General features: G+C 42.1%; 1 protein-coding gene across 3 annotated transcripts in view; it reads left to right on the top strand.

The window, feature by feature from the left end:
• Positions 1-21,483, top strand: part of TNRC6B (trinucleotide repeat containing adaptor 6B) — a 281,982-nt gene that overhangs the window by 95,504 nt on the left and 164,995 nt on the right. For 2 of the 3 annotated variants that reach the window (XM_033233864.1, XM_033233870.1), the window contains one exon: positions 8,187-8,254. The exons of the other annotated variant lie outside the window; for it this stretch is intronic. In XM_033233864.1, the coding sequence (XP_033089755.1) occupies positions 8,187-8,254 (68 nt within the window). The remainder of the gene's footprint in view (positions 1-8,186; positions 8,255-21,483) is intronic. 3 annotated transcript variants of the gene reach the window in all.

The following is a 21,483-nucleotide window of genomic DNA, read 5'->3' as shown; positions in this document are numbered from 1 at the left end:
TGTTGCCCAGGCTGGTCTCAAACTCCTGGCCTCAAGTGATCTTCATACCTTGGCTTCCCACAGCACCAGGATTACAGGCATGAGCCACCATGCACAGCCACCAGATTCTAACTCTTAAGATTCTGTTTCATTAAGCCCAGTAGGGCTTAGGCATCTTTGCTTTAAAAAGCATGCAAAGTGCAAATCAAAACCACAGTGAGATAGCATTTCACATCCACTAGAATGGCTAAAATAAAAAATAACAATAGCCATTCTTAACTGTGTTCCATGTAGCAGAAAGGAGAAAACTTGCCACTTTCTTAGGAAGACTTTGTGGAAGCTGCACTTTACATCCTGCTTATATCTCTTTGACTAGAATTTAATCACATGGTCAAAATAAGCTTCAAAGGATATTAAAATATGTTATCAGTTAAAATCTGTGGTTCTATAGCTAAGCAAGAAGTGTTTCTTTTTTTCAGAAGTCAACCACATTGTCCATACACTGCTATTATTGTATGCCTAACCTATAGTAGTATAATTGATTCTTTTGAACCTAAAGCATAAGACTTCACAATAAAAAAAAAAAAAAATCAAAAGATTAATGTAATTCAGTGAGGAAAAGGTGCTGGAGGAATTGGATAACCACGTGGAAATGTATAAACCATGACCTCTATGTCACATACTATATGCAAAACGCAATTTGAGGTGGATCACAGAGCTAACAGGGGGAGCTAAAACGTTGAAGCCTTTGGATGGCCACAGAAGAGATGTCTGCATTCATGACCTTGGGGAGGGTATGAACATTTCTTGGTAACATGCAAGAAGCACTAACTGTAAAAGAGAACCGTTGTTCAGTTGAATTTCATGGAACATTTTAAACCTCTGTTGAACAACTGACACCATTAAGAATGTGGAAAAAGGCTGGGTACAGTGGCTTATGTCTGTAGTCCCAGTATTTTGGGAGGCCAAGGTGGGAGAATCACTTGAGGCCAGGAGTTTGAAACCAGCCTGGACAGCATGGCAAGACCCCGAGGCTACAGAAATATGTTTTAAAATTAGTTGGGTGTGGTGATGCACTCCTGTAGTCCTAGCTACCTAGGAGGCTAAGGTGGAAGAATCACTTAAGCCCTAGAGGTTGAGGCTGCAATGAGCTATGATCACACCACTGCACTCCAGCCTGGGTGACACAGCAAGACCTTGACTGTAAAAAATAAAATAAAATAAAAATATAGAAAACTATAGATTGGGAAAAAACGTTTGCAATACATCATTTTTGAGACAGAGTCTTGCTCTGTCGCCCAGGCTGGAGTACAGTGGCGGGATCTCAGCTCACTGCAACCTCCACCTCCTGGGATCACTTAATTCTCCTGCCTCAGCCTCCAGGTAGCTGAGACTACAGGCACCTGCCACCACGCCTGTCTAATTTTTTGTATTTTTAGTAGAGATGGGGTTTCACCGTGTTACCCCGGATGGTCTCGATCTCCTGACCTCGTGATCCGCCCGCCTTGGCCTCCCAAAGTGCTGAGATTACAGGCGTGAGCCACCGCGCCTGGCCTGCAATACATCTTTCCAATAAAAGTCTCGTATCCAGAGTATGTAAAGAATTACCAAAAATCAGTTAGAAAAGGTCAAACAACAAAAATGGGCAAAAGACTAGGCATTTCACAAAATAAGACATCCCGATGGTTGTGAAAACACAGATGTTCAACATTATTCATGAGCAAAATAGAAATTAAAACTATAATGTAAGGCTGTTATACACTCACCAAAATGGCTACAGTTCAAAAGACTAATAATATCAGGTGTTGCCAAGAATGTGGAGCAACTGGAACTTTTAGACATTGTTGGAAGGAGTGCGAAATGATACAACCACTTAAAGAACTGTTTCATAAGCTTCTAAATAAAGTTAAATGAACTTCCACCCTAGAAGGCAAACATTCTCTTAGGTGTATACTCCATAGAAATGACTGCATAGATTTGCAAAAACACATTATATGAAAATGCTCATGGCATCTTTATTTATAGCAGCTCCAAACTGGAAATAGCCAGCTGTCTGTCTAATGAATAAACAAATTATAGTTTGTCAGTGCAATGGAACACTACTGAGTTTAAAAATTGAACTCTTGGCTGGGCACGGTGGCTCACCCCTATAATTCCAGCACTTTGGGAGGCCCAGCTGGGTGGATCACGAGGTCAGGAGATTGAGACCATCCTGGCTAACACAGTGAAACCCCATCTGTACTAAAAACACAAAAAATTAGCTGGGTGTGGTGGCGGGCGCCTGTAGTCCCAGCTGCTCGGGAAGCTGAGGCAGGAGAATGACATGAACCCAGAAGGCAGAGCTTGCAGTGAGCCGAGATTGTGCGCTCCAGCGACAGAGCGAGACTCCATCTCAAAAAAAAAAAAAAAAAGAACTCTTGATCAGTATAACAACATGGATAAGTCTCAGAAACATTATACCTAGTGAAAAAAGGTAAATATAAAAGTGGTACATACTGTCAGATCCCAGTGATATAAAGATTACGAACATGTCAACCCCATTTATAGTAATAGGGGGATCTTCAAGGGAAGGGACATGTAGCAGTTTTCTGGGGAGATGGAAATTTTCTGTCTCAATCTATATGTTGCTTGAAGGTACAACCATATCTAAAATTAATCATTAAGGCTAGACTCAGTAGCTCATGCCTGTAATCCCAGCACTTTGGGAGGCCAAGACTGGAGGATCACTTCAGCCCAGGAGTTTCAGACCAGCCTGGGCAGAGAGACCCTATCTATCTATACAAAAAAAATTTTTTTTTTTTTTTTAATTATCTGGGTGTGCTGGCACAGGCCTGTGGTCCCAGCTATTTGGGAGGCTAAGGTGGGAGAATCACTTGAATCCAGGATGTCAAGGCTTCAGTGAGTCACAGTTGTGCCGTTGCACTCCAGCCTGGGTGATGGAATGAGACCCTGTCTCAAAAGTAGAGAGAAAATGAGAGAAAAATAAAATTCACTGAGCTCTACACTTAAAGTGTGTGTATTTTTCTGCTTGTGAATTATACTTAAATTAAAAAAAAAAATTAGGAGCTTCCACCTATCTCCTTAGTCTGTTGAGACCATGTTAAATATTCTTTTATCCATTATATCAGCTGACTTCTCAGCTTTCAAAAAATATATACATTTTCTTTTTAACTGCAGTATCTGCAATAGAGGAAGTGGTTGGAAACACTTATAAAATGGATAGGATTTAGCAATTTATTTGATGTTGAGGAAAGAGAAAATGATAAATCGGCCGGCCTTGGTGGCTTACGCCTGTAATTCCAGCATTTTGGGAGGCTAAGGCAGGCGGATCACAAGGTCAAGAGATCGAGACCATCCTGGTCAACATGGTGAAACCCCATCTCTACTAAAAATACAAAAATTAGCTGGGTGTGGTGGCGGACATCTGTAATCCCAGCTACTCAGGAGGCTGAGGCAGGAGAATCGCTTGAACCCAGGAGGCGGAGGTTGCAGTGAGTCAAGATCACACCACTATACTTCAGCCTGGTGACAGAGCGAGACTCCGTCTCAAAACAAAACAAAACAAAAACGGGTTTGAGAGTGAATAGGATGCATTCTGTACGGAGCACAGAGTTTGAAATGCTGGCGTATTATCTGTGTGGCAATGTCATTCGACCTGATGAAACTGTGGGGCTAGAAACATGATAGGTTAGGGCTGGAAACAGAATTGGGATCACTCAAATTTAATAGTGGAAACTGTGAGATTACATGAAATTGCTGTGGCAGAATGAGAGGAAAGAGGTCCAAGCACAGAATCTAGGGAAATAAATGCTTAGGGAGTAGTAGGAGAAAGGGAAACAGGTATCAGACAGACAGCACATCCTGGTCAGACAACTTTGTTGTGCCAGGCTTCTGGTGAATAAGACATTCAAAGTCTCTGCCTCAAGAAGTTTGCATTCGTAGCTGGGGAGAGAGACAGTAAGACACATGAACAAATAAGCCTTTCAGGTAGTGATATGTGTGATGCTGGGGAGTGAGTGTGGAAGCATTTCAGCTGGGCTGGTAGGGAAGATCACCCTGGATCAAAGAGATGGCCCTAGAGCTGATGCCTGAATGATGTGAAGGAAGCTTTCATGTAATAATATGTGAGAAATGCTGTATTTTTTTGTTTTTTTTTGAGACGGAGTTTCTTTCTTGTTGACCAGGCTGGACACCAATGGCATGATCTTGGCTCACTACAACCTCTGCCTCCTCTGCCTCCTGGATTCAAGGATTCTCCTACCTCAGCCTCCCAAGTAGCTGGGATTACAGGCATGTGCCACCATGCCCGGCTGCTCTTGGGCTTTTTTATTTTTTTGAGGCAGAGTCTCGCTCTGTCACCCAGGCTGGAGTGCAGTGGCGCAATCTCAGCTCACTGCAACCTCCTCTCACTAGCAGTTCTCCTACCTCAGCCTCCTGAGTAGCTGGGATTACAGGTGCCCACCACCATGCCCAGCTAATTTTTTTTTTGTTTTTGGAGTAGAGACAGGGTTTCGCCATGTTGGCCAGGCTGGTCTTGAACTCCTAACCTCACGTAATCCACCTGCCTCGGCCTCCCAAAGTGCTGGGATTACAGGCATAAGCCGTTGTGCCTGAACAAGAAACGCTTTCTTTTTTGAGACCAATTCTTGCTCTGTCACTCAGGCTGGAGTGCAGTGGCTGGATCTCAGCTCACTGCAAGCTCTGCCTCCCGGGTTTACGCCATTCTCCTGCCTCAGCCTCCCGAGTAGCTGGGACTACAGGCGCCCACCACCTCGCCCAGCTAGTTTTTTTGTATTTTTTAGTAGAGACGGGGTTTCACCGTGTTAGCCAGGATGGTCTCGATCTCCTGACCTCGTGATCCGCCCGTCTCGGCCTCCCAAAGTGCTGGGATTACAGGCTTGAGCCACCGCGCCCGGCCAATGGAATATTATTTAGCCTTACAAAGGGAAGGAAACTCTGACACATGCTACAACATAGATGAATATTGACGACATATGCTAAGTGAAACAAACCAGTCACAAAAAGACAAATACCGTATGACTCTACTTCTGTAAGGCACCTGGAGGAGTCAGATTCATAGATACAGAAAGTGGAATGGTGCTTCTTAGGGACTGGGGGGAGCAGGGACTGGGGAGTTACTGTTTAAGGGGTACAGAGTTTCAGATGGAAAGATGGAAAAATTGTGGAGATGGATGGTGGTGATGGTTCCACAGTATCTCAGTTTGTTTATGCTGCTATAACAAAATACCACACACTAGGTACTTGATAAAGAGAAATTTGCCGGGCGCGGTGGCTCAAGCCTGTAATCCCAGCACTTTGGGAGGCCGAGGCGGGCGGATCACGAGGTCAGGAGATCGAGACCATCCTGGCGAACACGGTGAAACCCTGTATCTACTAAAAAAATACAAAAAGTAGCCGGGCGAGGTGGCGGGCGCCTGTAGTCCCAGCTACAGGGGAGGCTGAGGCAGGAGAATGGCGTGAACCCGGGAGGCGGAGCTTGCAGTGAGCTGAGATCCGGCCGCTGCACTCCAGCCCGGGCGACAGAGCGAGACTCCGTCTCAAATAAATAAATAAATAAATAAGTTTGTATATGTCAGTTATGTCTGGATAAAACAAGAACATTTCAGTCATTCAAGGTCTCAGAAAAAATTCACCTTCTATATACCTTTTATGGGGAAATCACTGGAATATATACTCCATCTGAATCAGTGAGTAAACCGTAAGAGACAGAGGATCTGGGAAACAGATGCTCCAGCCTAGGAGAAAGAGGAGAGGGCATTCCAGAGATGAAGAGGAGGAGACATCCCTGGCGAGATGTCAGCGACTCAGTGGCCTAGAGAGCAATCAATCCAGTTCGGAGCCGGAGAAACCCCTGAGGATGTTTCCAAGGCGGATTGAAACTGACAGATTACCTGAAGTGTTTGAACTGATTAAGAGGAGATTTACAGTTCTGTAGGAGAGTTTGAGGATGAATTAATGAAAAATACATAACAAATACTAAGCTAGAACAAAAAAAAAAAGGAAAAAGAATAAGAAGAGGAAGTGGTAATAATTAGTTCCAGGGAAACCAAAATTATACAAGAAAGGAAATTTAATTATAGCATTCCATATGATTCAGCTGTATATATTTACTACATAATAGCACTGTTAGCACCGAATATTGAGTTGAACAAAAACGGTAACTTACATTGTGAGGAAGGGAGGATGGAGGCTTATGTTGTGAAGGTGGGGCGGGGTGGAAAGTGCTGTTTTTGTTTGTCAGCCTGTAGTATTAATGTTATTTGGCTTTTTAAATGTATATGTATTTAATATAAATTTTAATAATTTTTAAATTAGTAATTTAAATTATAAATTATCAAAGAAAGGGAATAATTCCATATATGAAATTATATTAGTGATTTAATATTGATATTAAGAAATTATTGGCTTTTTTTTTTTTTTTAAGACTTAGGGTCTCGCTGTGTTGCCTAGACTGGAGGGCAGTGGTTATTCACAGGTGTGATCATAGAGCACTACAGTCTCAAACTCCTAGGCTCTATTGATTCTCCTGCTTCTAACCCCCAAAGTAACTGGGACTTACAGGGTCATGCCATAACCCTCAGCCTTTTCTTTTTATCTTTAAATATAAAAGCATGGGCCAGGCACGTTGGCTCACGCCTGTAATCCCAGCACTTTGGGAGGCCAAGGTGGGTGGATCACGAGGTCAGGAGATGGAGACCATCCTGGCCAACACGGTGAAACTCAGTCTCTACTAGAAAAACACAAAAATTAGCTGGACATGGTGACGGGTGCCTGAAATCCCAGCTGCTTGAGAGGCTGAGGCAGGAGAATCATTTGAACCTGGGAGGTGGAGGTTGCAGTAAGCCAAGATTGTGCCATTGCACTCCAGCCTGGGTGACAGGGTGAGACTCCATCTCAAAAATAAATAAATAATAAAATAAAAGCATGTATATACATATGTATGCCTACATACACATATATATGGTTAAAAAATATATTTTCTGCTTCAGTTTGCTCTAAAATATGTATATATTTGGACTTGATATTTATAGAATCATATTATATATGTATTCTTTTGTGATTTGCTTCCTTCACTTGATTACCTTTTTGTAACTCATCCAGATTGAAGTGTGTAGCTGTAGTTCATTCGTTTTCATGCAATATAGTATTCTGTTTTCTGGAAACACCATAGCCTATTTATCTGTTTTACTGTTGACAGATGTTTATTCTTGTATTTTTTTTCTGTTAAAAGTAATTCTACTATAAATATTTTTGTATATATGCAAAAGTTTCTCTAGGGTATATACCTATAAGTGCAGTTACTAATGTGTACAGTAAATGCATCTTCAAATGTAATAGATAATGGCAACCTTTTTTTTCTTTTTGGAGACAGAGTCTTGCTCTGTCACCCAGGGCCCAGGCTGGAGTGCAGTGGCGTGATCTCAGCTCACTGCCACCTCTGCCTTCCAGTTTCAAGCAGTTCTTCTGCCTCAGCCTCCTGAGTAGCTGGGACTACAGGTGCATGCCACCACGTCCGGCTAATTTTTGTATTTTTAGTAGAGACGGAGTTTCACCATGTTGGCCATGATGGTCTCGATCTCCTGACCTCATGATCCACCTGCCTCGGCCTCCCAAAGTGCTGGGATTACAGGTGTGAGCCACCATGCCTGGCCAACAAAACTGCTTTTTGAAGTAGCTATACCAGTTGTCCCTCCCACTAGGAGTGGAGAAGAGTTGCCATTGCTGCATACCCTTGTCAGTACTTGGCATTGCCTGACTTTAATTTTAGCCAACCTGGTGGTTGTGAAATAGTTTTAATTTGCATTTTCTTGACTGACATGAGATTGAATATCTTTTCATATGTTTAGGAACTGTTTATGTGTTCTCTTCAGTGAAATTCCTACTTGGTTATTTGCAGATTTTTCTAGTAGGTGTTCTTTGTCTTTGTCTCATTGATTCATCACTGTTCTTTTATATTCTGGGTGCTAATCCTTTGTCAGAGTTATATGTTTTGCTGATCAACATGTTTCCTTTTTTCTGCAAATCTCATCACTCAAGGAGAAGTTTGAAAACCATTGGCCCAGGCTTCTGTTCTGTGCACCACAGTGAAATGGCCCTGTGGTTTTGCACAGGGCGGGTGTGGGTTCTTGGAGTGAGTTGCATTGTAGTTACTGACTGCTGCTGACCTGTGGTGCTTGCCTTTGCAGGTGGAACAGGAGGATTTTGTAATGGAAGGGCACGGCAAGACTCCGCCTCCTGGTGAAGAAAGCAAACAGTGAGTCACAGTTTATTTAAAAAGAGTCCTATTACAGATCCTCAGAAACACTTTGGTTCAACATGCTGATAGTCTATTTGTCGGAGATGTATACGTTAGAGACACTGGGGAACTCACCAGTTGCTTTGGTGGCTGTTAATGCATTGCTTCTATTTATAGACCAACTAACTGGAAGGACAAGAAAGTTAGCTTTATAGTTTTTTCCACACTCTCCTAATCAAAATTTATGTTATGTTGTAGCAAAGGCTTTAAGGCTCAGTATGTTCCAAATTGAACTAACTCTGTTTCGTTGACTTCCAAAGAAAGTATAAAACGGTACATCCTTTTCTCAGCATGTCTTTATGAAGTGAACTAAATTAATAGAACATTTCCCTGCAATCTAAGTGTGAATTTATTTGAATAGTACTTCCTGAAATTCTATTCCATTTGGTTATTTACACTGCTGATCTTTGTTTAAATAACAAATTGTTTCCCTAAAGGAACAGGAATTATAAATAATATAACTTAGCCAACATTCTAAATAATTCAGAATCTCTCCCCTAACTCCTTAAGGGGTGATTGGTTTGTTGTTAGTTTTTTCTTCTTTTTTTTTTTTGAGACAGAGTCTTACTCTGTCACCCAGGCTGGAATGCAGTGGCGCAGTCTCGGCTCACTGCAACCTCCGCCTCCTGGGTTCAAGCAATTCTCCTTCCTTGGCCTCCTGAATAGCTGGGACTGCAGTTGCCTGCCACCACACCCAGCTAATTTTTCTATTTTTAGGAGAGATGGGGTTTCACCATGTTAGTCAGACTGGTCTTGAACTCCTGACCTCAGGTGATCTGCCTGCCTCGGCCTCCCAAAGTGCTGGGATTACAGGTGTGAGCCATCGCGCCTGGCCGGGGTGATTGGTTTTAAACCTGAAGCTGGGAGGCTGTTGGGTAGCTTTTTGATAGCAGTGAGTGAATTTTTTTCCTCTGTCCGTCATAGAATGTGAAAAATTGTGTTGCAGAGCAGACTGGTTTTTCATATGCCCTTTTAAAGGAAAACCAGTTAAGACTGCTTAAAGTACTGACATAACTACTATTTTTTATTCAGACATTAGTCTCCTAAATTGGATTCATGGATTCATGGCCAGTGATTCATGGAATTTACCAAAAATCTATAGAGAGAAACTCCTCTCACTCATACTTTTTTTCCTAGAAAACAGTTTAATTTTGGTCTGTCTTAAGAAAATTATGTCTTTGAAACCCTTAGGAATAAATTATGCAGAATGGACTATGCTGCCACGAGGCCAGATTCATTAAAGGAAAATGGCTTGTCTTGTATTTGTTGTGAATGGAAACCAGGATATTTTCACAGCTGGTTTAATTTGCTAACCAGGCAATTTTAAAAATAGCTCACAAAATAAATCCTAACTTTGCTGTATTCTGTCAAATGCACTTACATTTTGCATGGGCTGATGGAATCAATTCATCTTTATCAAATTAGAATGCCAGACATCTAGTCCCAGTAGAATGAGAAGAGAAACACTTCAGGTGCTTTTCTCCGTGTCCACTGCACAGCCCTCCACCCCCACACTCTGGTCAAAGGTCTGTCATATAAAAATTATACCTCCCATTTGTTAAGGGTTTTCTGTGCACAAGATACTTTGCTTAAATGTTTTTTACTCTGTCATTTTCACTCATTACACCATTTCATCTCCATTTCACTCAGAGATCAGGGTAGGTAACTTGCCCATGGTAATGCAGCTTGAAATGCAATTTAGATTTGAACCCAGATCTTACCGACTCTCTCACATCCTTTGCCATCCTTGGGAGCTATGCTCCTGGAAAATACTGTGGTTAGTAAAACTGCAGTTGTCAAGATCAAAGTCTCATGAGCAAGAGGGAGTAGTCCAGGTGTGGTGTGGCTCACTGTAATCCCAGCACTTTGGGAGGCCAAGGCTTGTGGATTACTTGAGGTTGGGAGTTCAATACCAGCCTGACCAATATGGTGAAACCCCATCTCTACTAAAAAAATAAAAAATTAGCCAGGCGTGGTGGCACACGCCTGTAATCCCAGCTATTTAGGAGGCTGAGGCAGGAGAATTGCTTGAACCCAGGAGGCGGAGGTTGCAGTGAGCTGAGATCGCGCCATTGCACTCCAGCCTGGACAACAAGAGCGAAACTCCGTCTCCAAAAAATAAATAAATAAATAAATAAAAGAGGGAACTGGGGGAAACAATGAAAATGGCATTAAGCCTATTTTTAAAAACACAGATGGAAGTTCTGTACTATAAAGGATATCCATTTCCCAAACAAACCAGTCTTTATCTTTAAAAACCTCTCTAGTAACCCCTGTCCTGAATTAGCTTATTTAGGTATTCAGGAAACACTGCTGGGCAGATTCTCTCACAAGTTTTATGTTGTACAAACTGTACTTCTTTTAGAGAGTTTCAAACAGCCCCACCAAGTTGGAACACCATGTATCATATCCTTACCATTCTCCCTTGTTTTGTTTTCACAAGTCTCATACTGCATAGCCTTTTCACAGATGAATTCTGTTCTATTTCTGTTTTTTTTCTGGGCCTGGTCAGCTATTATATACTGAAGTGATAAAGCAGAAATCAGTCTTCTCCAGGGTGCTGTGAGCAAGGGTGCTGTGTTCTTTTGTTTGAGGCAACAACAATAAAAATATTTACAAAACAATTTTTTTTTAAATCTCAGAACTGCAGTTGGCAAATGATTATTACTATACTTTGTAAATGTGATTCAGTCTGGATAGGGAATCTGGGAACTGAGTAATATATATATATATATTTTTGAGACGGAGTCTCACTCTGTTGCCCAGGCTGGAGTGCAGTGGCACACTCTCGGCTCACTGCAAGCTCCGTCTCCCAGGTTCACGCTATTCTCCTGCCTCAGCCTCCCGAGTAGCTGGGACTACAGGCACCCACCACCACACCCAGCTAATTTTTTGTATTTTCGGTAGAGATGGGGTTTCACTGTGTTAGCTAGGATGGTCTCAATCTCCTGACCTTGTGATCCGCCCGCCTTGACCTCCCGAAGTGCTGGGATTGCAGGCGTGAGCCACCGCGCCCAGCCGGAACTGAGTAATTTTTTAATAAAAGTAATATAAGCTTGTCAGAAAACATTCAAACAGTAATTGTGACTGCAGAAATAAAGGTGAGACCCTTCCCTTCCTAATCTTCCTAAACATTTTCTGTACATTTTAAAAAGACAATTAAATTGATTTTTTCCCAACATCATTCTTCTGAGACTTACTTTTGTAATTTGACACATTTTCAGTCTTTTTTTTTTTTTTTTTTTGAGACAAGGTCTCAGTCTGTCACCTAGGCTAGGGTGCAATGTGTGATCATAGCTCACTGTAACCTTGAATTCCTGGGCTCATGGGATCTTTTTGCCCCAGCCTCCCGAGTGGCTAGGACTACAGGTGCATACCACCGTACTCAAATAATTTAAAAAAATTTTTTTTGTAGAAATGAGGTCTCACATTGTTGTCCAGGCTGGTCTCCAGCTTCTAGGCCCAAGGAGTCCTCCTGCCTCAGCCCTCCAAAGTGTTGGGATTATAGGCATGAGCCACCTGGAGCAGCCTATTTCATTCTTTTAAACATGTCAAACATTCTGTTGAATGGATACACTATAGTCATTCTTCTCTAAGAGATATTTTGGTGGCCCTCACTTCCTTCATTATTATAAATAATATTTTATGAAACATCCTTATTCTTATATCTTTATTTTTATTGATTGATTGATTGATTGACAGGGTCTCACTATGTTGCTCAGGCTAGATAACACAGCAGTACCTGCAGCGAGGTAACTCACTTGTAACCTCAAATTCCAGGGCACCAGCGATCTTCCACCTTAGACTTCTGAGTAGCTAGTACTACAGGCACATACTACCAAGCCCAGGTACTTCTTTTTGCTTTAAGTAGAAACAGGTCCTCACTGTGTTGCCCAGGCTAGTCTCAAACTCTTGGGCTCAGGCTCAAGCAATCCTCCCACCTCAGCCTCCCAAAATCCTGGGATTACAAGGCATGTCCCATCACCCCTGGCCTCTTGCTGTTTTAATTTATGTTCTTCTGCATACTAATGAGTTGAAATATCTTTTGTTAGTTTATTGGCCATTTATTTTGTGTCTCACCTATTTATATATATTTCCCTTTTTTATTGGATTGTTTTTATAGCTTTGTAGGAGCCCTTTATACATTTTAGATATTATTAACCTTTGTTGAGATGTTTTAAATATTTTCTCTCAGTCCTTATTGTTTAACATTCGATATCTTTCATGCCAACAAACCTTTTAAATTCTTATATAGCAAAATCAGCCTTTCTGGCTTTTATGTTTTATGCTTGCGTTGAGAAGTCTTTCCTACCCTAACCTGATAAAATATATTTAGGTTTTCTACCTTATTTTTTACATTTAGGTGTTTAATTGAATCGCTACTCCATTTTGTATATGGTGTGAGGCAGAGATCTAACTTAATTTTTTCCAGATGGTTCTTATTCATTGGTATTAGCCCGTACAAACAGCCCATTTCACTTACAGAGGCTGGCAGAGCACATGGCTAATGTAACTTACTCAAGGTCACAGAACAGATTCTCATAAGGATTAGGACTAAATTATGTCATTAGCTGATCTCTGCCACTTTCCTTATCTCTCCATTTAACGTTTTGACCATAGATTCCCAAAACCTTAAAAAATTATTTTCTGTGATGTTTATTTCAGTAGAACTAAGTTCTGTTAAGAGGCAGATTAGGTAGCTGTATATGTAGAAAGCTCTTGAAAAATAATTGACTTCTGATATTGAGTAATATCTGTGCTAAACTATTAATATTCTAGATTGGTTGTGCTGAATTCTGGTATTTGTATGTGAATAAGATTTATAATGTATATAGGTGTAAACACTTTATGTGTATTGTTTCAATGGGGTTTCTTTACTATTAGTCTATCTAATGTAATCATTTTTCTGAGAATATTCTCTTTGAGAGTTATTTTAGCAAATCAGACAAGCAAAGTTTATTGCCTTGTAATTATTACAGTAAAATTACACAGCTTTAATTACATGACGCGTTTACTGCAGGGGTAAATATTAAAACTGTGGCAGCTTTTTAAAAAGCAGCTGAGCAGGTACTTGCTCATAGATTGTGTTTGACCATGCTTATTGAGCAGTCATCATAGAGAAAATGCAGACAGGTTTTTTTTTTTTTTTTTTTTTTTTTTTTTTTGAGACGAAGTCTCGCTCTGTTGCCCAGGCTGGAGTGCAATGGCCGGATCTCAGCTCACTGCAAGCTCCGCCTCCCGGGTTTACGCCATTCTCCTGCCTCAGCCTCCCGAGTAGCTGGGACTACAGGTGCCCGCCACCTCGCCCGGCTAGTTTTTTGTATTTTTTTAGTAGAGATGGGGTTTCACTGTGTTAGCCAGGATGGTCTCGATCTCCGGACCTCATGATCCACCCATCTCGGCCTCCCAAAGTGCTGGGATTACAGGCTTGAGCCACCGCGCCCGGCCATCAGACAGGTTTTTGATTGGTTTTATTTGTATGTATGATGGTCTAAAGGTTTCTGGGAAGATCATTTGTTGTAATTTTGAAGCCAAATACCAATTTTTATTTTTATTTTTGTTTTTATCATTTTTGAGACGGAGTTTCGCTCTTGTTGCCCAAACTGGAGTGCAGTGGCGTGATCTTGGCTCACTGCAACTCCGCCTCCCAGGTTCAAGCGATTCTCCTGTCCCAGCCTCCTGAGTAGCTGGGATTACAGGCGCATGCCACCATGCCCAGCTAATTTTTTGTATTTTTAGTAGAAACGGGTTTTCACCATGTTAGCCAGGCTGGTCTTGAACTCCTGACCTCAGGTGATCTGCCTGCCTCGGCCTCCCAAAGTGCTGGGATTACAGGCGTGAGCCACTGCACCTGGCCATCAATTTTGATATAGTTGTAAATTTGGCTTCTTTGATTCTTTTAATTTTTTCCCAATATAACTTACAAACAATCTTTAAATCTAAGCTTTCAGTCTTTATGTTGAAATTGACTCGGGGCTGGGTGCGGTGGCTTACACCTGTAATCCCAGCACTTTGGGAGGCCGAGGCGGGTAGATCACAAGGTCAGGAGATAGAGACCATCCTGGCTAACACGGTGAAACACTGTCTCTGATAAAAATGAAAAAAAGTAGCCAGGCATGGTGGCGGGTGCCTGTAGTCCCAGCTACTAGGGAGGCTGAGGCAGGAGAATGCCATGAACCCAGGAGGCAGAGCTTGCAGTGAGCCAAGATCGTGCCACTGCACTCCAGACTGGGCAACAGAGTGAGACTTCCATCTTAAAGAAAAAAAAAGAAATTGACTCAAATTCTCAAAAGATACTTACCTTTAATGTACTAAAATTACTGAATTTTTCTAGCAAATTTTTGTTTATTGAATGTTCTTCATTCTTTTAGTTCATTTTATGAAAGGCCATTTTTAAAAACAAATTTCTCACAGCAGAATATTGAAGAGATATTTGCACAGAATAGTCAAGAGGTAGATATCTATCAACAGATGAATGGATAAACAAAATTTGGCATATACATACAAGGGAATATTATGCAGCCTCAAAAAAGAAAATTCTGCCGTATGTTGCAATATAGATGAACCTTGAGGACATCATAAGCAAAATAAGCCAATTACAAAAGGACAAATACTGTATGATTTTACTCATATAAAGTATCTAAAGTAGTTGAAATCATGGAAACAAAGTAGAAAGGTGATTGCTAAAGACTGAGGTAGGGGGAAGGTAATGTTTAATGGGAATAGAGCTTCAATTTTGCAAGATGAAGTTTCTGGAGAGCTGCTGCACAGCAGTGTGATTATACTTTACAGTGCTGGACTGTGTGCTTAAAAACGGTTAAGATGATACATTTTTATGGGTTTTTTAAATGACAGTTTAAAAATTAACAGTGAAATTGAAATGTACTTTTAAACTACAGCCTGGATTTCAAAGACTTAGTTCCCCCTCACCACAAAAAATAATTGCAAAATGATTAACTTTTATATTGATTTTATGTTGAAATGACAATCTTTTGTATATGTTGTGCTAAATAAAACTTTATTAGAAGTTTTAAAAAATCTTATTTCATCTGAGCGCGGTGGCTCACACCTGTAATCCCAGCACTTTGGGAGGCCGAGGCGGGCAGATCACAAGGTCAAGAGATTGAGATCATCCTGGCCAACATGGTGAAATCCCATCTCTACTAAAAATACAAAAATTAGCTGGGCGTTGTGGTGCGCACCTGTAGTCCCAGCTACTTGAGAGGCTGAGGCAGGAGAATCGCTTGAACCCAGGAGGAGGAGGTTGCATGAACTGAGATTGTACCACTGCACTCCAGCCTAGTGACAGTGTGAGACTCCATCTCAGAAAAAAAAAAACAAAAAACTTATTTCATGATTCATTTTATAGACAGTATCTGCTTTTTAGGGATTATTGATAGAATATTTAGAATTGACAGAAATTGTGTCAATACCTATATTTTTATATTTCTGCTTCCTTAGGGTGCCATCTTTTTTTATTCTGCTCTCTAAGGGAGAACTATTTCAGAGGTTACATAGGAGACCTATAAGGAAATGGAATTATTGAAGACAGTTTTGTTTGTTTGTTTTTTGTTTTGTTTTGTTTTTGAGATGGAGTCTCACTCTGTCGCCCAGGCTGGAGTGCAGTGGTGTGATCTCGGCTCACTGCTACCTTCCCGGGTTCAAGCAATTTTCCTGCCTCAGCCTCCCAAGTAGCTGGGACTACAGGCGCCTGCCACCACGCCTGGCTAATTTTTGTATTTTTAGTAGTGATGGAGTTTCACCATGCTGGCCAAGCTGGTCTCGAACTCCTGACCTCAAGTGATCCGCCCGCCTCGGCCTCCCAAAGTGCTGGGATTACAGGCGTGAGCGACCGCGCCCAGCCCTTAAGACAGTTTTATATCGATGATTCAGAGAGAAAGAAGAATGTAATTTATGGAGTTAGCACCGCTCTCCATACTCCAGTGTGGTGTGGTTCGATGTGCCTTTGTGCTCCAGGTGCTGTTTTTTAAGTTTCTTTTTTTTTTTTTTTGAGACGGACTCTCGCTCTGTCACCCAGGCTGCAGTGCAGTGGCCGGATCTCGGCTCACTGCAAGCTCCGCCTCCCGGGTTCATGCCATTCTCCTGCCTCAGCCTCCCAAGTAGCTGGGACTACAGGCACCCGCCACCATGCCCAGCTAATTTTTTGCATTTTTAGTAGAGACGGGGTTTCACCATGTTAGCCAGGGTGGTATTAATCTCCTGAACTTGTGATCCACCCGCCTCGGCCTCCCAAAGTGCTGGGATTACAGGCGTGAGCCACCACGCCTCGCTTTTAAGTTTCTTAACTCTGTCATCTTGATTAAATTCTCTTCTTCCTAATTACATTCTTCCCAATGTAAGTGTCTAGTTATAAAAGGCCCTTTTAATTTTTCTGAATTTTACTTATTATAGATCTTTCTTAAGTCCTAACAATTTGTCCTCACCTTATCTCTGTTTCTGCTGCCATTCCAACTCCCTAACTTACAGCTCTATCTTTTAAACTTTTAAAAGTTGCACTTGTAGCACAAGATAAATCTCCATCGTAAGGATTCCTTTTATTAGTATATTTCTTGTTTCATATTTAACTACCCAATTAGGCACTACACTTTTTGGGAACCATTCTTTTGGGTGTTTATTTAAAAACGTTGGGCAGCTCTGTAGCATTTCCTAAACACAGGGAAAAGTAAAAATTTTCCAAAATCATTAATTTTTGTAGATAATCGTCTTCAGAACACGAATGTTGGTATTTGGCCATAGGAAAGTTGTTATTGACGTTTTAATTTTGTGTATTATACCATAAGATTTTCTCCAGTTTTTTCTCCCTTTAAACCATTACAATATGTACATGTTGAAATTAATTTATTAAGAAGTAGCAAGTTGAACTCTAAACTCGATCATTATTACACACTAGTAAGCTAGACATCAGAAGAATAGTTGACTTTTCTATATAATCTTGAACAGCTTTTGGGGGAACGAGGAAATGAGTTTTCTTTTCAAGTTAATTGGTATTTTGAAAACGCCACAAAGAGGTTCAATAGATGATAGTTTATACTCATGGAATTTTTGCTGCTGGGAGTTTTTGTAAATCCATCAACATTTTGTGCTAGATCTTTGGGGAACTTTCAGTTGCTAATAAATTTTGTAATTTGCATTGAAGTTACTTTAAAAAAATTTTCTAACAACATCTTTTTTTCCCCAGAAGTCTCAGAATTGTAATAAATTCTTAATTCTATTTTGTGAGATTTTTCTTGGATGCCTGGACCATGGATTAATTACAGTAAGAGTAACTTCAAGGCTGGGTGCGGTGGCTCATGGCTGTAATCTCAGCACTTTGGGAGGGAAGAGGTGGGAGGATTGCTTGAGCTCGGGAATTAGAGAACAGCCTGGACAACATGGCCAAACCTCATCTCTACAAAAAATGGAAAAATTAGCTGAGTGTGTTGTTGTGTGCCGGTAGTTCCAGCTCCTCAAGATCACTTGAGCCTGAGAGGTAGTGGTAGCAGTGAGCCAAGATCGCAGCACTGCGCTCCACCCTGGGTGACAGAACAAGACCCTGTCTCAAAAAAAAAAATAAGGGTAATTTTAATAGATGACAGAATGAGACCCTGTTTCAAAAAAAAAGGCCAGGCACAGTGGCTCATGCCTGTAATCCCAGCATTTTGGGAAGCCGAGGCGGGCGGATCACCTGAGGTCGGGAGTTTGAGACCTGGCCAACGTGGAGAAACCTGTCTCTACTAAAAATACAAAATTAGCTGGGCGTGGTGGCTCATGCCTGTAATCCCAGCTACTCAGGAGACTGAGGCAGGAGAATCGCTTGAACCCGGGAGGCAGAGGCTGTGGTGAGCCAAGATGGCGCCATTGCACTCCAGCCTGGGCAATAAGAGTGAAACTCTGTCTCAAAAAAAAAAAAAAAAAAAGAGAAAAGAAAAGGGTAACTTTAATAGATATGTGTTTCAGAATTTTATTTTATTTATTGTATTTTATTTCATAAATAAGAGGGGAGGGGAGGCTCAAGGCAGAAAAGATCGGGTTAAAGCTTTATGCTAGATCTTCGGCTCTGTGAGGATGGATTTCTTTATGCTAGATCTTTGCTCACTGCAACCTGGGAGGCGGAGGTTGCAGTGAGCAAAGATCACAGCACTGCAGTACATACAGCCTGGGCAACAGATTGAGACTCTGCCTTAAAAAAAAAAAAAAAAAAAAAAAAGGTTGCCGGGCATGGTGGCTCAAGCCTGTAATCCCAGCACTTTGGGAGGCCGAGACAGGCGGATCACAAAGTCAGGAGATCGAGACCATCCTGGCTAACACGGTGAAACCCCGTCTCTACTAAAAAATACAAAAAAACTAGCCAGGCGAGGTGGCGGGCGCCTGTAGTCCCAGCTACTCGGGAGGCTGAGGCAGGAGAATGGCGTAAACCTGGGAGGCGGAGCTTGCAGTGAGCTGAGATCCGGCCACTGCACTCCAGCCTGGGAGACAGAGCGAGACTCCGTCTCAAAAAAAAAAAAAAGGCATTGTTAACATTGTTACCCCTTTTTCTTTTTTAATTATTATTATTATTATTATTTTTTGGCCAGGCACAGTGGCTCATGCCTATAACCCCAACACTTTGGGAGGCAGAGGCGGGCAGATCACCTGAGCTTGGGAGTCCAAGACCAGCCTGACCAACATGGAGAAACCCTGTCTCTACTACAAATACAAAATTAGCTGGGCGTGGTGGCACATGCCTGTAATCCCAGCTACTAGAGAGGATGAGGCAGGAGAATCACTTGAACCTGGAAGGCGGAGGCTGTCATGAACTGAGATCACGCCATTGCACTCCAGCCTGAGCAACAACAGCGAAACTGTCTCAAGAGCGAAACTGTCTATTTCCTGAAATGGAATCTCACTCTACCCAGGCTGGAGTGCAGTGACACGATCTCAGCTCACTCACTGCAACCTCTGCCTCCCAAGTTCAAGCTATTCTCCTGTCTCAGCCTCCCAAGTAGTTGGGATTACAGATGCCCACCACCACACCTGGCTAATTTTTGTATTTTTAGTAGAGACAGGGTGTCAGCATGTTGGCCAGGCTGGTCTCAAACTCCTGACCTCAGATGATCCGCCCACCTCAGACTCTCAAAGTGCTGGGATTACAGGTGTGAGTCACTGCACCCACCCCACCCACCATTTTTTTTTTTTTTTTTTTTTTTTTGAGACAGGGTCTCACTTTGTCACCCAAGCAGTGCAATGGTGCAATCTGGGCTCACTGCAGCCTCAACCAAAAAAAATACTTTTTGAGACAGGATCTCTCATTGTCACCCAGGTTGGAGTACAGTGGCATGGTCATGGTTTATTGCAGCCTCCACCTCCTAGACTCAAGCAATCCTCCCACTTTAGCCTCCGGAATAGCTAGTACTACAGGCACACACAACCATACCTGGCTAATTTTTTTTTGTTTTTAGTAGAAACAAGGCCTGACTATGTTGCCGGGCTGGTCTTGAATTCCTGAGCTCAAGCAGTCCTCTCACCTCAGCCTCCCAAAGTGCTTGTATTACAGGCATGAGCCACCATGTCCAGTCATCAACTTAAGATTCAGTCCTTTCTTGAATATGTTCCAACAGACCTGATTTTATCATTGTTCTCCTTAAGCATCCTACTTATAGGCCAGTGTATTAGTCCTTTCTCATGCTGCTAATAAAGAACTTCCTGGCTGGGTGCAGTGGCTCACACCTGTAATCCCAGCACTTTGGGAGGCTGAGACAGGTGGATCACTAGTTCAGGAGATCGAGACCATCCTGGCTAACACAGTGAAACCCCGTCTCTACTAAAAAACAAAAAATTATCCGGGTGCAGTGGCGGGCGCCTGTAGTCCCAGCTACTCGGAAGGCTGAGGCAGGAGACTGGTGTGAACCCAGGAGGCAGAGCTTGCAGTGAGCCAAGATCACACCACTGCATTCCAGCCTGGGCGACAGAGCAAGACTCCGTCTCAAAAATCAATCAATCAGTAAATAAAATAAAGAACTTCCTGAGACTGGGTAATTTATAAAGGAAAGAGGTTTAATTGACTCACACATCCACATGGCTGGGGAGGCCTCAGGAAACTTCCAGCCATGGAGTAAGGGAAAGCAAACATGTCCTTCTTCATTTGGCAGCAGAAAGGAGAAGTGCTGAGCAATGGGGGAAAAGCCCCTTCTATAACCATCACATCTCGGGAGAACTCACTATCACAAGAACAGCAGGAGGGTAACCACCCCCATGATTCAGTTACCTCCCACTGGGTCCCTCCCACAACACATGGGGATTATGGGAACTACACGATGAGATTTGGGTGGGGACACAGCCAAACTGTATCAGCCAGTTATCAGTTATTGTTTATTGTTTTTTTTTGTTTTTTTCTTTCAGAAAATGCCTTTCCAACCAAGCCTGAACCTTTTCTTTGCTTCTAAGGGCCTCCCTAAGATGCTATTAGCCTGTCTATGCATATTTTCAAAGGAACTTGTGCTCCTCCCAGGGGCTCTCCTGAAGGTCTTCCATGCACGTCTGGTTTCCTTCTGCCTTACATGTCTCTGGGCAGGCAAAGAAATCCTTCTTTCTGACTAGCTGCAAATCCGACTTTTGTGGGAATAGTCTTTAAGAAAAAGCAAATTAATTTCAAAGACAAAACTAGGTTCAAAAGTGAATATTTACAAAAAGGAGATAAATCACAAAAATGGCAACTTAAAAAAATTAAATACCACAAAATTCAGAAAAACAATGTAATATTTGTATTAATTGGTTGCCTAACACATGGCTGTGAAACGTTTTCACCTACATTTTTTGCCTGTACTATACTCTTTGATCATCCCTCCCTATTCTGTGATATTTTCTAAAAAGAGAATAGGTAAATAATTCAGTGCTTCCTATAGCATGGTTTACCAAAATGTGTTTTTTTTTTTTTTTTTTTTTTTTGAGACGGAGTCTCACTCTGTCGCCAGGGCTGGACTGCAGTGGCCGGATCTCAGCTCACTGCAAGCTCCGCCTCCCGGGTTCACGCCATTCTCCTGCCTCAGCCTCCCGAGTAGCTGGGACTACAGGCGCCCGCCACCTCGCCCGGCTAGTTTTTTGTATTTTTTAGTAGAGACAGGGTTTCACCGTGTTAGCCAGGATGGTCTCGATCTCCTGACCTCGTGATCCGCCCGTCTCGGCCTCCCAAAGTGCTGGGATTACAGGCT

This window comes from Trachypithecus francoisi, unplaced genomic scaffold (genome assembly GCF_009764315.1).
Source record: "Trachypithecus francoisi isolate TF-2019V2 unplaced genomic scaffold, Tfra_2.0 Lachesis_group14, whole genome shotgun sequence".
In the NCBI taxonomy this organism is placed as follows: Eukaryota; Metazoa; Chordata; class Mammalia; order Primates; family Cercopithecidae; genus Trachypithecus; species Trachypithecus francoisi.
This window is presented reverse-complemented; position numbering and strand designations above follow the sequence as displayed.